The 15,620-nt window shown below is 48.4% G+C and overlaps 1 protein-coding gene across 1 annotated transcript; it reads left to right on the forward strand.

Annotated features, from left to right (window-relative positions):
- Positions 1-1,113: 1,113 nt before the first annotated feature.
- Positions 1,114-15,152, forward strand: LOC137561494 (tyrosinase-like). Its single transcript, XM_068272797.1, has 3 exons — positions 1,114-1,161; positions 11,071-11,212; positions 14,858-15,152. Exons 2-3 carry the CDS (start codon positions 11,094-11,096, stop codon positions 15,021-15,023), a joined length of 285 nt encoding a protein of 94 aa, XP_068128898.1. The 5' UTR covers positions 1,114-1,161; positions 11,071-11,093; the 3' UTR covers positions 15,024-15,152.
- Positions 15,153-15,620: the final 468 nt, after the last annotated feature.

Raw genomic sequence — 15,620 nt, forward strand, 5'->3', positions numbered from 1 at the left:
CTCATCCTCCAGCTGCCTGTACACGTGCGTTATCTGCAATCCTCATCCTCCAGCTGCCTGTACACGTGCGTTATCTGCATCATGATCCCCTAACCTACTCTATACTCTTCATTTTTCATAAATCTCCCAACGAAGAGCTCTGACTCCTCTCTCTCCATCTCCCATCAGGCCATTTGCAGCGGGTATAACTATGTTGATGCATACTGCCGGAGTGCTGCCACTAACCAGCTGGAGACGCTGCTGAGGAAGCCCGGCCGGGACCCCCTTACCCGCATCCCCAGCGCCGATGATGTGGCCGCCACACTAAGATTTCCAAACTTTGATAATCCTCCGTATGACAGGAATGCAAACTGGAGCTTCCGCAATGCTCTGGAAGGTGAGTCTCTCTGGAAGGTAAAATTAAATGATAAGAAGTTCTTATAGTGTAAACCCAAGGAGATCTCTCTCCCATAAAATAAAATAAATAATAATACTAACCTATGCTGATGGCACTTTGAATCACGCCGTGCCACTTCCTGTCAATGTTTGCCACTCCCATCTCTATTTTTAAACTTTTCAAAAAATCTTTAGAAATGGAAAATGACCTTGACCCTGGAAGTACTTCCGGATTGCAGCACACACACCAGCAGAGCAGGGACAAGGTCCTCCAGCACCCAAGGCTGAGACACCAAAGTGCGCCCCTCCATCCCTCCCACCCCAGCTGTCACACACTGATTACTATTAGACTAAGAGGCGCCACAGGGCCCACAACCTCCCCAACACCTTCATATCTGGTTATCTGGCCTGCAGTCACTGCTATGTATCCCCTTTTCTTATTTCTTTCTGCTTCATACACAATTATGAATGACAGCTGAATGAATTGTGCGCCCCCTCCTACACTGCGCCCTGAGGCTGGAGCCTCTCCAGCCTATGCCTCGGCCCGGCCCTGCACACCAGCACCACTCACGAGAGGACCTGAGCTTCAGGCTGGCTCCGAAGGTCCTCTCGTGCACTGTATTGTTTTTTCCGCTGGAGGCAGGGAAAGGCGTGTCTGAGGCTGGAATGGGCGTGCAGGGGGAACACCCCTTCCTGTAACACAACAAGCAGCTTGTCTGCATTTCTGATGAACAGCAACACACAAACAGACCAGCTGATTTCTTGTCGGTAAAGTAATTCTATGAGGTATTTTAGATGTGAGGATGGAACCATTTGAATTAATTATGCAGGAGTTTAATTGTATGCAGAGGAGAGCTCATCAGAGGAGAAGGATGTCAGTCATAGCTACTCATTTGTGAATTGCATCTTTTGGTCACTTTCCCTGCTTTACCCACCTAATTACCAAATGGTTTAGACCAGGTCTAAAAGCAGGTCTAAAACATTTGGTAATAGTGAATTCCCCTTTGATGCAACTGACCAAACCATCAGTAGACTAAAAACCATCAGTCTAAACTGCTTAGTGAATCAAGCCCTATGTGTCTTACTAATCTCTCTCCCTGCTGCAGTGCATACTTGGAGAAGGTGTGGCTGAGCTTTTAGTTACTTTCTTGTAAAGGTGGGTGTGGCCTGGATAAGGGTGGGGTCTAGACAGTCAGGACTCTGTAGAGTGTGGGAAGATCTCAGTAGTCTGCTCAGAAGGATGGTCATATGCCCACCAGATACAGCCTCGGACTGTAACAAGAGAATTCTCTTACCTTTGTAGTATTTATTGTGCTGACTGTCTGAGGGTTACTGACGAGGGCTTGTTGGTAATCACTTTGGGGCCCCACCCCTCTTCAGGTACGAGCGGCCATACTACATCTGTGCAAGGACCTCCCCTCCTTACCCCCCTCCCTGCAGAGTTGTGAGTGGGGCAGTGGGGGATTTGAAACTCACCTTCAATCACCTCTTCCCACATCACATCTCCATGGTTACAGTACGTCACATGATGGGACTTCATGACGCGCCAGCGTATTACAAGTTGGCAGAATTAAATTATGCTAAGGCGGCGCAGTAATAAAACAAGCTGCTCAAAGTTCTCAGGGCTGGTCCACAACACAAGGCCCCCTGAAGTGGATAGTCAAACGGAGAAGAACCGATCGCTAAATGATGTACACTGTTCAGCTGAAAACATGATGAAAAAAAGTACCTGATCCGTGGCAAAAAGGCTTATATTTCAATAACTCACGTCCTGCAGACGGATAATGGGCAGATATGAGGCGTGTCTCAGTCCAAAACGTACTGCGCAATGTCTGTGCGTGTGTCGGAACAAACTGTTTCCACCCAATGCATCAGCCGGAAATGATGTCAGACGTATTGCGCTCCACGATGTGATCCAGACTCTATCGGCCAAGATATCCTGGATACGGGGGCAAGCGAAGGACAAACCAATAGTGCAGACTGTGCCTATAGTTGTAAGACTGCACATACACATATAACTTACTTCAAAGGTTCCTGATTTAATAGCATATAACATTACAAAATTCCCAATTCGGATTTCGGCAACCATCTTCATCAGGGGATAAAAATGACACGCTGCTGGCCGGCAGCATGTAATACGCTGGCATGTCCTGATGTCACATCATGTGTCGTCCTGTTGCCATGGAGACATGACTTGAGAAGTGGTGATTAAAGGTGAGTTTCAAATCGCGTACGTTAAAAAGGGGCGCTGGGAAAAAAGGGCGCCGGGTTTTTAACGATAAGCATGGATAAAAATGTATTGTACTGTATTTCGTTTAAAATTAATGTTTTATAAAGTTATAAATCATTAAATAATGTGCATTAAATCGGCAATTGTAAAAACGTTAATCTTGCGTTTAAATAGTGAAACGTATAATAACGTTTAAAAAAAAAATTACTAAGTAACCCTCCCTGTACCTACCCCTAACCCCTAGACCCCCCTGTTGATGCCTAAACCTAAGACCCCCCCTGTTGGTGCCTAAGTAACCCTCCCTGTACCTACCCCTAACCCCTAGACCCCCCTGTTAGTGCCTAAACCTAAGACCCCCCTGTTAGTGCCTAAACCTAAGACCCCCCTGTTAGTGCCTAAACCTAAGACCCCCCTGTTGGTGCCTAAACCTAAGACCCCCTGTTAGTGCCTAAACCTAAGACCCCCCTGTTAGTGCCTAAACCTAAGACCCCCCTGTTAGTGCCTAAACCTAAGACCCCCCTGTTGGTGCCTAAACCTAAGACCCCCTGTTGGTGCCTAAACCTAAGACCCCCCTGTTGGTGCCTAAACCTAAGACCCCACTGTTGGTGCCTAAACCTAAGACCCCCCTGTTGGTTTTTTCGTTTAAAAATAATGTTTAAAAAAATGTACTGTTTTTCGTTTAAAAATAATGTTTAAAAAAAAATATTGTACTGTTTTTCGTTTAAAAATAAAATTTAAAAATGTATAAATTATTAAATAATGTGTAATCATGAGAAACAGTAATAAAACATTAAGTCTCCGGGCGCCGCTTTTAAAACGTTATTTTTCTCCGGCGCCCTTTTTTCCTATCGGGCGCCCATTAAACGATATTTATTATAGGAGTGAATGGCGGCGCCCGATTTGTCCACTAGCCTCAGGCGCCCGAATTTACTGTTTCCTTCAAATCTCCCACTGCCCACTCACAACTCTGCAGGGAGGGACGGGGGTTGGAATATAAAGAATGTGGCCCGTGGTCCGCAGCATGCAGCCCGAGCCACGTAAAGATTGGCCAGCCCCGCCCTCGAGGATCCAGAGATTTCCCTCTCCTTAGGTAAGTAGTTGCTTTTTTTTAACTTTGTGACGTCTTATGTTCTCTTTAACCACTTGAGAACCGCAGTGTTAGACCAGACCATTTTTTGCTAAATTAGCCACTACAGCTTTAAGGCCTCGCTGCAGGGCCGCACAACTCAGCACACAAGTGATCCCTCCCCTTTCTGTTGGTGGGGTCTGATCGCTCCCCTAGTGTTTATTTTTTTTTAATAAATATTTATGTTCTTTTTTTTTAAATTAACCACTTTAGGATCCTTGGTACGCATATCTACGCCCCTTTAAACTTCACATGCGGATCAGGGGCGTAGATATGCATACTGCTGCCTTACCGTCGCATTCACGATCCCCGCACTGTTTTCCGCCGATCCACTGTCGCAGCCCCCTCCATCTGTGATCAGGATGTGAGAATCTTTTGATTCTCAATCCCAATCACCGTTCCCGTGTCTTCGCAGAGCTTGTTAACCTCGCATAAGCTCTGAGACCCGACACTTCCGTGTTCTATTAATAGAAACACGGTCTCAATAGCACCATCTTGTGGCCAAAAAGTAAAATACATCTATTTATGCCACTATACTGTTTTCCATAGCAAGTTTATTATTATTATTTTTTTTATTTTATTACGTTTAACTCCTTCCATCCCTGCCCCACAGTTACAGAAATAAATCACTTGTTAAAAAAAAAAAAAATTACATCATTTAATTTTTTTTCCATAAATAGTTACCTTAGGGACTTTTCTAATACGGATGTCATGAGTATATTTTTTCAAAAAAAGTTCTTGTAATAAGTGAAAAAGTATTAAAAATCCCTAAATGAAAAAATGATCCTTCATTTCCAGTTAAAATATTATCACCATACATTGTACTAGGGACACAATTTAAACGTTGTAATAAACCGGACAAATGGGCAAATAAGATGTGAGGGTTTTATGTACCAAAGCACATTTTATTTTAAAATTATAATGGCTGAAAACTGAGAAATAATCTCTTTTTTTTTCTTTTTTCCTTATTATTCCCTTTACAATGCATATAAAATAAAATAATTCAGAGCAAAAACTACCACCCAAAGAAAGCATAATTTGTGGCGAAAAAAACAATATATAGATCATTTCAGTGTGATAAGTAACAATAAAGTTATCGCTGAATGAATGGGAGGAGCGCTGAAATGTGAAAGTTGTTTTGGTTTTTAAGGGGAAAAACCTGTGATCCTGAAGTGGTTAATGTAGCTATTTAATTATTATTTTATTTACTCAACTCCCTCCCTCCCCCAGCCAGCCAATGACGGCGATCGGCTGTCATAGGCTTCAGCCAATGAGAACCGATCGCTCTCCTGTGTCCCAGGGGGACAGCCGTGTCCAGGGCCGCCATGAGAAATTTTGGGGCCCCTCACACAACATCAAGCCTGGGCCCCCCTACAGACTGCTGTGCACGCCCAGTACAGTGCCCCAGTATAGCCAGTACAGTGCCCCAGTATAGCCAGTATAGTGCCCCAGTATAGCCAGTACAGTGCCCCAGTATAGCGCGCCAGTATAGGGCCCCAGTATAGCCAGTATAGTGCCCCAGTATAGCCAGTATAGTGCCCCAGTATAGCTAGTATAGTGCCCCAGTATAGCCAGTATAGTGCCCCAGTATAGCGCCCCAGTATAGCTAGTATAGTGCCCCAGTATAGCCAGTATAGTGCCCCAGTAGTGCCCCAGTATAGTGCCCCAGTATAATGCCCCAGTATAGCTAGTATAGTGCCCCAGTATAGCCAGTACAGTGCCCCAGTATAGCCAGTATAGTGCCCCAGTATAGTCAGTATAGCGCGCTAGTATAGTGCCCCAGTATAGTCAGTAGAGCGCGCCAGTACAGTGCCCCAGTATAGCCAGTATAGCGCGCCAGTATAGTGCCCCAGTATAGCTAGTATAGTGCCCCAGTATAGCTAGTATAGTGCCCCAGTATAGCCAGTACAGTGCCCAGTATAGCCAGCACAGTACCCCAGTATAGTGCCCCAGTATAGCCAGTATAGTGCCCCAGTATAGTGCCCCAGTATAGTCAGTATAGTGCCCCAGTATAGCCAGTACAGTGCCCCAGTATAGCGCGCAAGTATAGTGCCCCAGTATAGCCAGTATAGTGCCCCAGTATAGTCAGTATAGTGCCCCAGTATAGCTAGTATAGTGCCCCAGTATAGCCAGTACAGTGCCCCAGTATAGCCAGTACAGTGCCCCAGTATAGCCAGTACAGTGCCCAGTATAGCCAGCACAGTACCCCAGTATAGTGCCCCAGTATAGCCAGTACAGTGCCCCAGTATAGTGCCCCAGTATAGTCAGTATAGTGCCCCAGTATAGCCAGTACAGTGCCCCAGTATAGCGCGCAAGTATAGTGCCCCAGTATAGCCAGTATAGTGCCCCAGTATAGTCAGTATAGTGCCCCAGTATAGCTGGTATAGTGCCCCAGTATAGCCAGTACAGTGCCCCAGTATAGCCAGTACAGTGCCCAGTATAGCCAGCACAGTACCCCAGTATAGTGCCCCAGTATAGCCAGTACAGTGCCCCAGTATAGTGCCCCAGTATAGTCAGTATAGTGCCCCAGTATAGCCAGTACAGTGCCCCAGTATAGCGCGCAAGTATAGTGCCCCAGTATAGCTAGTATAGTGCCCCAGTATAGTCAGTATAGTGCCCCAGTATAGCGCGCAAGTATAGTGCCCCAGTATAGCTAGTATAGTGCCCCAGTATAGTCAGTATAGTGCCCCAGTATGGGTAGGTGGTGCTCGTCCCCGCCGCTGTTGTTACCTTAACAGCGGCGCTCTCCCCTCTCCTCCGCGCGTACTTTCCAGCAGCATCTCCCGGCTGCTTTGTGTGAGGCGGCAGGAAGCATGGCAGCGGCTTCCTGTAACGGCGATCTGTATCGCCGTTACTATGGGAACCGAGCCATGCTTCCTGCCGCCTCACACAGAGCAGCCGGGAGATGCTGCTGGAAAGTACGCGCGGCGGAGAGGGGAGAGCGCCGCTGTTAAGGTATTAACAGCGGCGGCCGCTGGGGGAGGGGAGGTGGGAAAAGACCTCTCAGGAGGTTAATGCCGGGGGGGGGGGGGGCCGAGGCTGCGGGCCCTAGGCCCGCCCCGGGCCCGTGACGGCAGTCACGCTTGTACCCCCCTGATGGCGGGCCTGGCCGTGTCCCATGGGCTCAGTATGAACCTGCTTTCAGAGCACAGGGCACCAGTGGCAAATTTGTCAATCTCAGTGTTCTTACCAAATGTCCTGCACAGTGTTTGGGTGTAAGCACAGCCCCCACCTGTGGACGTCGGGCCCTCATATCACCCTCATGGAGTCTGTATCTGACCGTTTGAGCAGACAGATGCACATTTGTTAGGGTGACCAGACATCCTCCAAAAGGAGGACATGTCCTCTTTTTTTAGCATGGTTTCCTCTGTCCTCCAGGCACTCCAAAAGTTCATTAAAATGTCCTCCTTCCACAGAATCAGAAACCGAGTTGACTGCATGTTACTTATGACATATGTGATATACATATGAGATATGAGATACATATGAGATATACTGAGATTGAACAGACTTCGGCTTCTGTTATCAGGTTATCAATATTTATGGGAGCATGGCAACTCTGTTTATATTCTAGTTCCGTCCGACAGCACAACTAACCAATACTTTTTGTAAAATGTCAAATGAAAAAGAAACATAAATGACTAAAACAGAGAAGTTGCAAGTTTTGTGATTGTCACAAGACAAAATGTCCATGTTTTGAGGCAGGTCGAAAAGAAACAGTCATGTATGGCATTGGTACTAACCAGAGATGGATTAAGATGTAATGGGACCCTAGGCATGTTGGTTAGATCTGCCACCCCTTTGTGGTGCCTTTGGTAGGCTGAAGTGGAGACAGGTCAAAGAAGGAAGCAGATGGGCCTCTTGACACCCTTTACACCCCTGGCACTTGCCTAGGTTGCCTGGTGAAGGATGCTGCTCTGATGGTAACCGTGGAGTTGGAGTTATTTGGTCATACAGTATTTGTTCTCCTTTCTAACGGTCTCTGTCCTCCTTTTTAGCCGACCCCATCTGGTCACCCTACATTTGTGGCCCGCTGGTGGCCATTTTGCAGGGCTCTGGCAGTGCTACTCCTGTTCCTCCTTGCACAAAGGCAGAGGTAGCAGTCCTGCTGCTGGGTTGCTGCCTTCTTACAGCCTCCTCCACATCTCCTGATGTACTGGACTCTCTCCTGGTAGCGCCTCCATGCTCTGGACACTACGCTGACAGACACAGCAAACCTTCCTGCCACAGCTCGCACTGATGTGCCATCCTGGATGAGCTGCACTACCTGAGCCACTTGTGTGGGTTGTAGACTACATCTAATGCTACCACCAGAGTGACAGCACCACCAGCATTCAAAAGTGACCAAAACCAGTGGTGCTCATCCAATATTCGGGTACCCGAACTACCCAGATAATCCGAACTTTTTCAGCTATCTGAACCCGGATTCAGATTCCGGATATCTGTTAAAATCCAAATTGCAATATCCGAGTTAACTCGGATATCTATCTGAAATCCGTATATCCGGTCGGATACTTAGTTCTGATATCCGAGCAGAAGGTTTTCAGGTAGGAATTCAGTTTGGAGGCATAGAGTCTGAGAGAAAGAGAGAAAGAGAGAGAGAGAGAAAGAGAGAGAGAGAGAAAGAGAGAGAGAGAGAAAGAGAGACAGAGACAGAGAAAGGGAGAGAGAGGAAGAGAGAGAGAGAGAGGGGGGGAGAGAGAGAGAGATTGATTTCGGAAGCAATTTAAAGGCCACTTCCGGTTTTCTATCCGGATATCTGAATCCAAATTCAATTCAGATTTTGAAAAGGGGTATCCGAGCAGCACTGACCAAAACATCAGCCAGAAATGATAGGAACTTTATTGGGGATGTCTTGCTAATTTTCGTATAGTTTCCACCTGCTGTCTATTCCATTTGCACAACAGCAAGTGACATTGATTGCCAATCAGTGTGTTGCTACCTAGGTCAGAGGCGTAGCTAGGGCTTTCAGCGCCCGGGGACAAAGACTATTAATGCGCCCCCTAAGGTGAAGAGTGCGCCGCACCAAAAGGGGCGTGACCACATCAATTGTGGGCGTGGTTATGGGTGGAGCCAAATGTACAGGAAGTTAGCAGGCTCACGCTCACCCACCCTCCCTCAGTATGTACCTTCCAGCATGTTCCAAGACAAATTCAGCAATCATGAGCCCCCCCCCCCCATCAAGACAAAATGAGCAATCATGAGGCCCCCAACATGACCAACTCAGCAATCATGAGGCCCCCAACAAGACAGATTCAGCAATCATGAGGCCCCCAACAAGACAAATTCAGCGATCTTGAGGCCCCCAACAAATCATGAGGCCCCCAACAAGCCAAATTCAGTAACCATGAGGCCCCCAACAAGACAAATTCAGCAGTCATGAGGCACATAAATAGACAGCATTTCACATAAATAGGCAGATGCCCCCTTAATATGGTAGACACCTCTCACCTGGCAGCAGTTCCCCAAAATACACTCAATCTGACAGCAGTGGTTCCCCAAAAATAGGTAGCCCCAGGTCTATAGGTGTCCCCAGAATAGGTGGCCAGCAGTATAGATGTCCCCAGAATAGGTGGCCAGCGGTATAGATGTCCCCAAAACAGGTAGCCAGGGGTAGAGATGTCCACAGAACAGGTAGCCAGGGGTATATGTGCCCAGTATATGTAGCCAGGGGTATATGTGCCCAGTATATGTAGTCAGGGGGTATATGTGCCCAGTATATATGTAGCCAGGGGTATATGTGCCCAGTATATGTAGCCGGGGGGTATATGTCCCCAGAATAGGTAGTCAGGTGTGCCCCCCAGCAGGAGGGGACCAGCGCAGTGGAGGGAGCTGTGAGCAGTGGTGAGGAAGGGGGGCCATCTCCCCCCTTCCGTCACCTTAGGGGGCTCTCCCTCCCTCGCTGTCCCCTCCAGAAGTAATGTCCGGGTGGCTGGCAGCGGCGGGCGGAACTTACCTCCGTCTCGTCGCAGCGCGCAATGGATTTGCCGCTACTCTGGTCTGGTCCAGACCAGAGCAGCGGCTGCGGCACCCGACTACCCTTTCTTTTCCCCAGGGGTGCTTCTCCTAAGCAGCCAATGGCCTGGACAACACCTCCTCAACCCACAACAACCCCCTTCCTTTCCCCAGAAAGCATGCCTTTTAAACAAAACAAAACACACACACACATACATACTCTGACACAAATACACACACACTTTGAGACACACTGTAGGTACACAAGCTCTGGCACACAAATTGTGGACACAAAGACACGCACGCTCACACTGTGGGTACACACACACACACACACTTTGGTACACCCACACACTGTGGACACACACACTGTGGACACGCACACTGTGGACACGCACACTGTGGACACGCACACACTCTGTACGCACACACTCTGGCACACACACACTGTGGACACACACACTGTGGACACGCACACACTCTGTACGCACACACTCTGTACGCACACACTCTGCACGCACACACTGTGGACACACACACTGTGGACACACACACTGTGGACACACACACTCTGGCACACACTGTACACACACATACACACACTGTACACACACATACTCTGGCACACACCACAATGTACACACATTGTACAATGCCCCCTCCCCCCTCTCTAACCTCCGGACAATCCAACAGCCCAAAGAAGAAAAAAAAAATACTTTACCAGCGCAGGCAGCCTTTGAAGTTTCCTCCTGAGGTGGGGGCCTGGGGGACATCCCACACTCTCTCTCCAGCTGAAGCCTGCTCCGTCACGCCTCTCCGAAGATAAAGCTCATGCTTGAGCGGCTACACTCTACCTAGAGAGCCCCGACGGAAGTTTACGCACACCGCCCCTTCCCCCTGACTGTCACAGGGGTTGTAATGCCGACAAAGTCGGAGAGATGTAGAGCAGAGTGGGGTGGCATCGCAGTTGGGATAAGCGGGCGCGATGTAGTATCCGATGCACAGCAGGGGCGGATGTGGAGCGGGGGCGGCAGAGCTGTCCCAAAAAAAAAAAAAAACACACGCAGCTCAGAGTCAGCTGGGCGCCCTTGGGGACCTAGCGCCCCGGGGCACGTGTCCTACCCCGACCCCCCCTAGCTCCGCGCCTGACCTAGGTGGACAGTTTGATTTCACAGAAGTGTGATTGACTTGGAGTTACATTGTGTTTAAGTGTTCCCTTTTAGTTTTTGAGCAGTGTATTAAGAAGTCCAGATTATGTCTCCACATACTGTAACATACGGTAACACAGCTATCAGCGTCTTCTGTACACAGAATACATTGTACCAATAAAGACAATGCTGTGAGACACCGACTATGGATATTATAATGTATAACTTCTCACCAGGTTTCAAGAATGTGCATGACCAGATGACCCCAGACGAGAATATGCACAACATGTTCCACGACTACATTGGAGGGACCATGTCTCAGGTTGCCATCTCTGCCAATGATCCCATATTCTTCTTACACCACAACTTCATTGACAAGTAAGTGTAGAGGGCGTCTTATGGTCCTTCCATTGGGTGGTGACATTGAACATAGTCATACATGAGACATTCACTGGGACTTTGAGGCTACAAGACACTGCTAACAATAAAACCTAAACCCGGCAAAGATACTAGTAGATGATTGTCACTCGCAGCCGATGGTCACTCGTGGCTGATGGTCACTCGTGGCTAATGGTCACTCGTAGCTGATGGTCACTAGTGGCTGATGGTCACTCGTGGCTGGTGGTCACTGGTGGCTGATGGACTCTCATGTCTATAGTGACAGCCTGAAAATCATCACACATGAAAAACAGATTTCCTTATATCTCGAAAAACACAAAATGAGACAGAGAGCCCAATAATAGTGTAGTACCTTAGTAGCAGATGATAATGTGTAATCAAGCAATGGTTATACTCACAAGTATAGGTTGCCACAAAAGGCAACCACTGGATAGGCAGGTGGGGAGAATTATAACCTGACCCCGCTCAGGTATAAGAAGTCGCTCTCTGTAGATAGGAAAAAGGGGATACAGCCCTCCACCAGGGGGGGGGGGGGGGGGACTAGTTGATTTGTAAAACAGTATAACAGAGGCGCCAACAAGAGTAAAAGGGATTAAAAACCATTTAAAAGGGGGAAGTTGGTGGACTCACCTCCCTCATATAATAATAATAAGATCTCTGCACACACGCACACATCCAGGGTCAGATTTATACACTTTACCATCCAAGGCCCAATGTCACAAACCCCGCTGACCACCCGCCCTGTCCCTGTGCTTCCCTTATCCTGTGCTGTTCATCCTCAGTCCTGTAATGTCTTTTATTGCCACAGGCCGGGTCTGTGACTGCTTCCATTTACATGTTCGGCAATTTAACTGCCTGAGTGTGCCAGCCCACTGCCCGCCCCTTGCTGTCTGCTGCCCTAGGCCATGGCCTTCATGGCCCTGCCTCAAATCCAGCCATATGCACATCTCATACAGCAGTGCAGAGATCACAGGACAATGTGGGTTGATAGCTGGAACTTACATACTGGGCATGCGCTGCTACACTGCCTCCAGGTCAGAGGTTGCCGACTCACTCTGGTGGGGGCCGGTGATGGGCTATTTTACAGGCAGCGGGAGCATATTGGAGGGGAACAGACATTGCAGTAACATGCCTGGAGCTATATATAAGGAAATCTGTATTAGGCTCCCTGCACACTGCAAATCCGTTTTCCGATTCCGATTCCGATTCCGTTTCCGATTCCGATTCCGATTCCGTTTCCGATTTTCCTTGAATACATTCAACAGAAAAACGGATCAAAAAACGCAGCATGCAGTTAAGATTAAAAATCTGAATCGGAATCGGATGTAAAAACAGATTAAAAATCTGAATCTGAATCTGATTTGCTTGCAGTGTGCAAGAGGCCTAACAGTATAACAGAGGCGCCAACAAGAGTAAAAGCGATTAAAAACCATTTAAAAGGGGGAAGTGTGTAGACTCACCTCCCTCGTAGAAAAAAAAAACGGACAATAGGACGTTACTCACATACAAAGTAACTTTTATTAAAAGCTCCAAGATTTGCATTTCACGGGTCACTATCCCGCTTCATCAGGCAATAGTTTGGAGGGTACACAGTCTATGTGCTAAGAGCTTAGCCAGGATATTGACCCGACTGTGTACCCTCCAAAATATTGCCTGATGAAGTGGGATAGTGACCCTTGAAATGCATTGCAAATCTTATAAAAGTTACTTTGTATGTGAGTAACGTCCCATTGTCCGTTTTTTTTTCTATGAGGGAGGTGAGAGGTGCATGTGGCTGAATTTGAGGCAGGGCCATGAAGGCCATGGCCTAGGGCAGCAGACAGCAAGGGGCGGGCAGCCGCTGGCACACTCAGGCAGTAAAATTGCCGAACATGTAAATGGCAGCAGTCACAGACCCGGCCTGGGCAATAAAGGACATTACAGGACTGAGGATAAACAGCACAAGATGAGGGAAGCACAGGGACAGGGCGGGTGGGTGGTGGGGTTGGTGACATTGGGCCTTGGATGGTAAAAGTGTATAAATCCAACCCTGGATGTGTGCGTGTGTGTAGAGATCTTATTATTTTTATTATTATTATGCTTTCACTTCATTAACTGTTCACCTAATACAGTCACTCTTTCTTCCTCATCTGTCCCTCTTTAAGGAGTCTCTTGCACAGATTTTGTAAATACATACCTCCCAACTTTTTGAGATGAGAAAGAAGGACACTTAAAGAGAGTCTGAAGCGAGAATAAATCTCGCTTCAGACCTCATAGATAGCAGGGGCATGTGTGCCCCTGCTAAAACGCCGCTATCTCGCAGCTTAACGGGGGTCCCTTCACCCCCAAATCCCCTCAGTACAGCGGGGGAGCGCTTCCGCATTGGGGCAGGGCTAACCGCCGCAGCCCTGCCTCCCACGCGTCTATGAGACGCGTACCTCCGCCTCTCCCCCGCCCCTCTCAGTCTTCCTTCACTGAGAGGGGCGGGGGAGAGGCGGCGATGCGCGTCTGATAGACGTGACTGGAGGCAGGGCTGCAGCCGTTAGCCCTGCCTCTAGGAAACAAAATTTCACAACCAACTTGCGACCAAGTCTTGTGGGGGTGGGTTTGGGGGTGAAGGGACCCCCGTTTAGCCGCGGGATAGCGGCGGTTTATGAGCTCTGAAGCGAGATTTATTCTCGCTTCAGAGTATCTTTAAGCCAAAACCCTGCCACACTCCTAATCACGCCCCTGGCACACCATAACGATGCCCTGCATACCATAACGATGTCTTCAGAAAAATATGTTGTTTTATAATTCAAACCACACTGGCCCTCTCTATCCTGGTTAATTTACCTTCATATTAACATTTTAAAATTAGTAATATATCAATTTAAAGGAGGGGAATAAAGTTTAAAGTCAATCAAACACATTTTTAGTAGAGAAATATATATATTTACATAGAAAGAGGGACAAAGTCCTGAAAAAGGGACAAATGAGGGGGAAAGAGGGACAGAGGGACAGGGCTCCCAAAGCGGGACTGTCCCTCCGAAAGAGGGACAGTTGGGAGTGATGGTAAATATATGGATTTTTCTACTAAAAATATGTTTACTTGACTCTAACCTCCATTCCCAACATTTAAATTGACATACAGTATTTCTTATTTTAACATGTTGATATGAATATGAGCAGCACCTTCTTCTATGCAGATTCAGCTCATGGTGAGCTGCTCCCAAATAATACTCCAAGCAGGAGCGTAACAATAGGGGATGCAGCCACGGGGGGGGGGGGGGGGGGGGGGGGAGGGGGGGCTGGGGACCACTCAGGGCCATTGTGGTCGCAGCATGAAGGGAGAGCATTGGACATCGGCGGGGAGGGGGGGCGGCCCCCTCCCTCACCTCGGGCTCTCCCCTCTGCGCTCCTCTCCAGCATCAATAAGAGTGTGTGCGGGTGGCGGGCAGATACACATACCTTCCTGCGTTCCACTGCGGATGTTCCTCGCTGTAACGTCTGATGCTACTTCCTGTATAAACAGAGTAAGGGGTCACACTTGGTACCTGGAGTCGGAGTCGGTGGTTTCATAAAGTAAGGAGTCAGGGTTGGAGTCGGCTGATTTTGTACCGACTCCACAGCCCTGGTACACATTCTCTGCTTCTTCTCTTACAGGATTCTGGAGACATGGATCACAGGGAGGAATCAGTCTTTCATTATTTATCCTGCTAACGACCACCCGGGGCAGAACTCCATAGACTGCGCCATGCCCTTCATCCCCTGCTATCGGCATGAAAACCTTCTGAGGACCTCCAAGGATTTTGGATATAACTTCTCCTGAGTGGAGGTCATGTGAGAGATGATCAGAGGTCCCAGGCATCGGTGCGCAAACTCCACTTCCCAAGACAACCTGCCACGAGGGACAGACACGCCTACAGTCTGATGAAAGACAACAGCAACAAATAACATTTGTAAAGCGCTTTTCTTTCGTACAACTCAAAACGCGTAAGCGTGGCTCAGACCAATTACTGCAGATCTCTTAAAGGAGTTATGAGTTATCAGGCTTTGCACCAAATCCCCCCCCCCCCCTACTGTGGCTTCCTCCAACTCGTTGCCGGCGACATGCGCCACGACGCAGCTCCGTTCGCAGCCCGCGGCCCGGAATACCCGCCGGTACTGAGGCCTCAGGGTCGACCTCGTACTGCGCCTGAGCGAGCGGGGCTGTCAATCACCACCATGTTGTTTGTGTTGTACTGCGGTCAGTCTCAGTATCGGCAGGGATTCTGGGCCACGGGCTGTGAGCAGAGCTGCGTCGTGGCACATGTCGCCGGCAACGAGCTGGAGGAAGCCACAAGTAAGGGGGGGGGGGGCGAAAAACCTGATAACTCCTTACAGCTGCTCCAGACCTTGTCTCGGATGAAAGACATGCCCACCGGTC

Source organism: Hyperolius riggenbachi, chromosome 1 (assembly GCF_040937935.1).
Source record: "Hyperolius riggenbachi isolate aHypRig1 chromosome 1, aHypRig1.pri, whole genome shotgun sequence".
In the NCBI taxonomy this organism is placed as follows: Eukaryota; Metazoa; Chordata; class Amphibia; order Anura; family Hyperoliidae; genus Hyperolius; species Hyperolius riggenbachi.

What these genes read in the sequence shown, in the direction of transcription:
- LOC137561494 (XM_068272797.1), top strand. Translation starts at nt 11,094, where the DNA reads ATGACCCCAGACGAGAATATGCACAACATGTTCCACGACTACATTGGA. An exon ending in CACCACAACTTCATTGACAA is followed by an intron (nt 11,213 to 14,857) that starts GTAAGTGTAGAG and finishes CTTCTCTTACAG; the next exon opens with GATTCTGGAGACATGGATCA.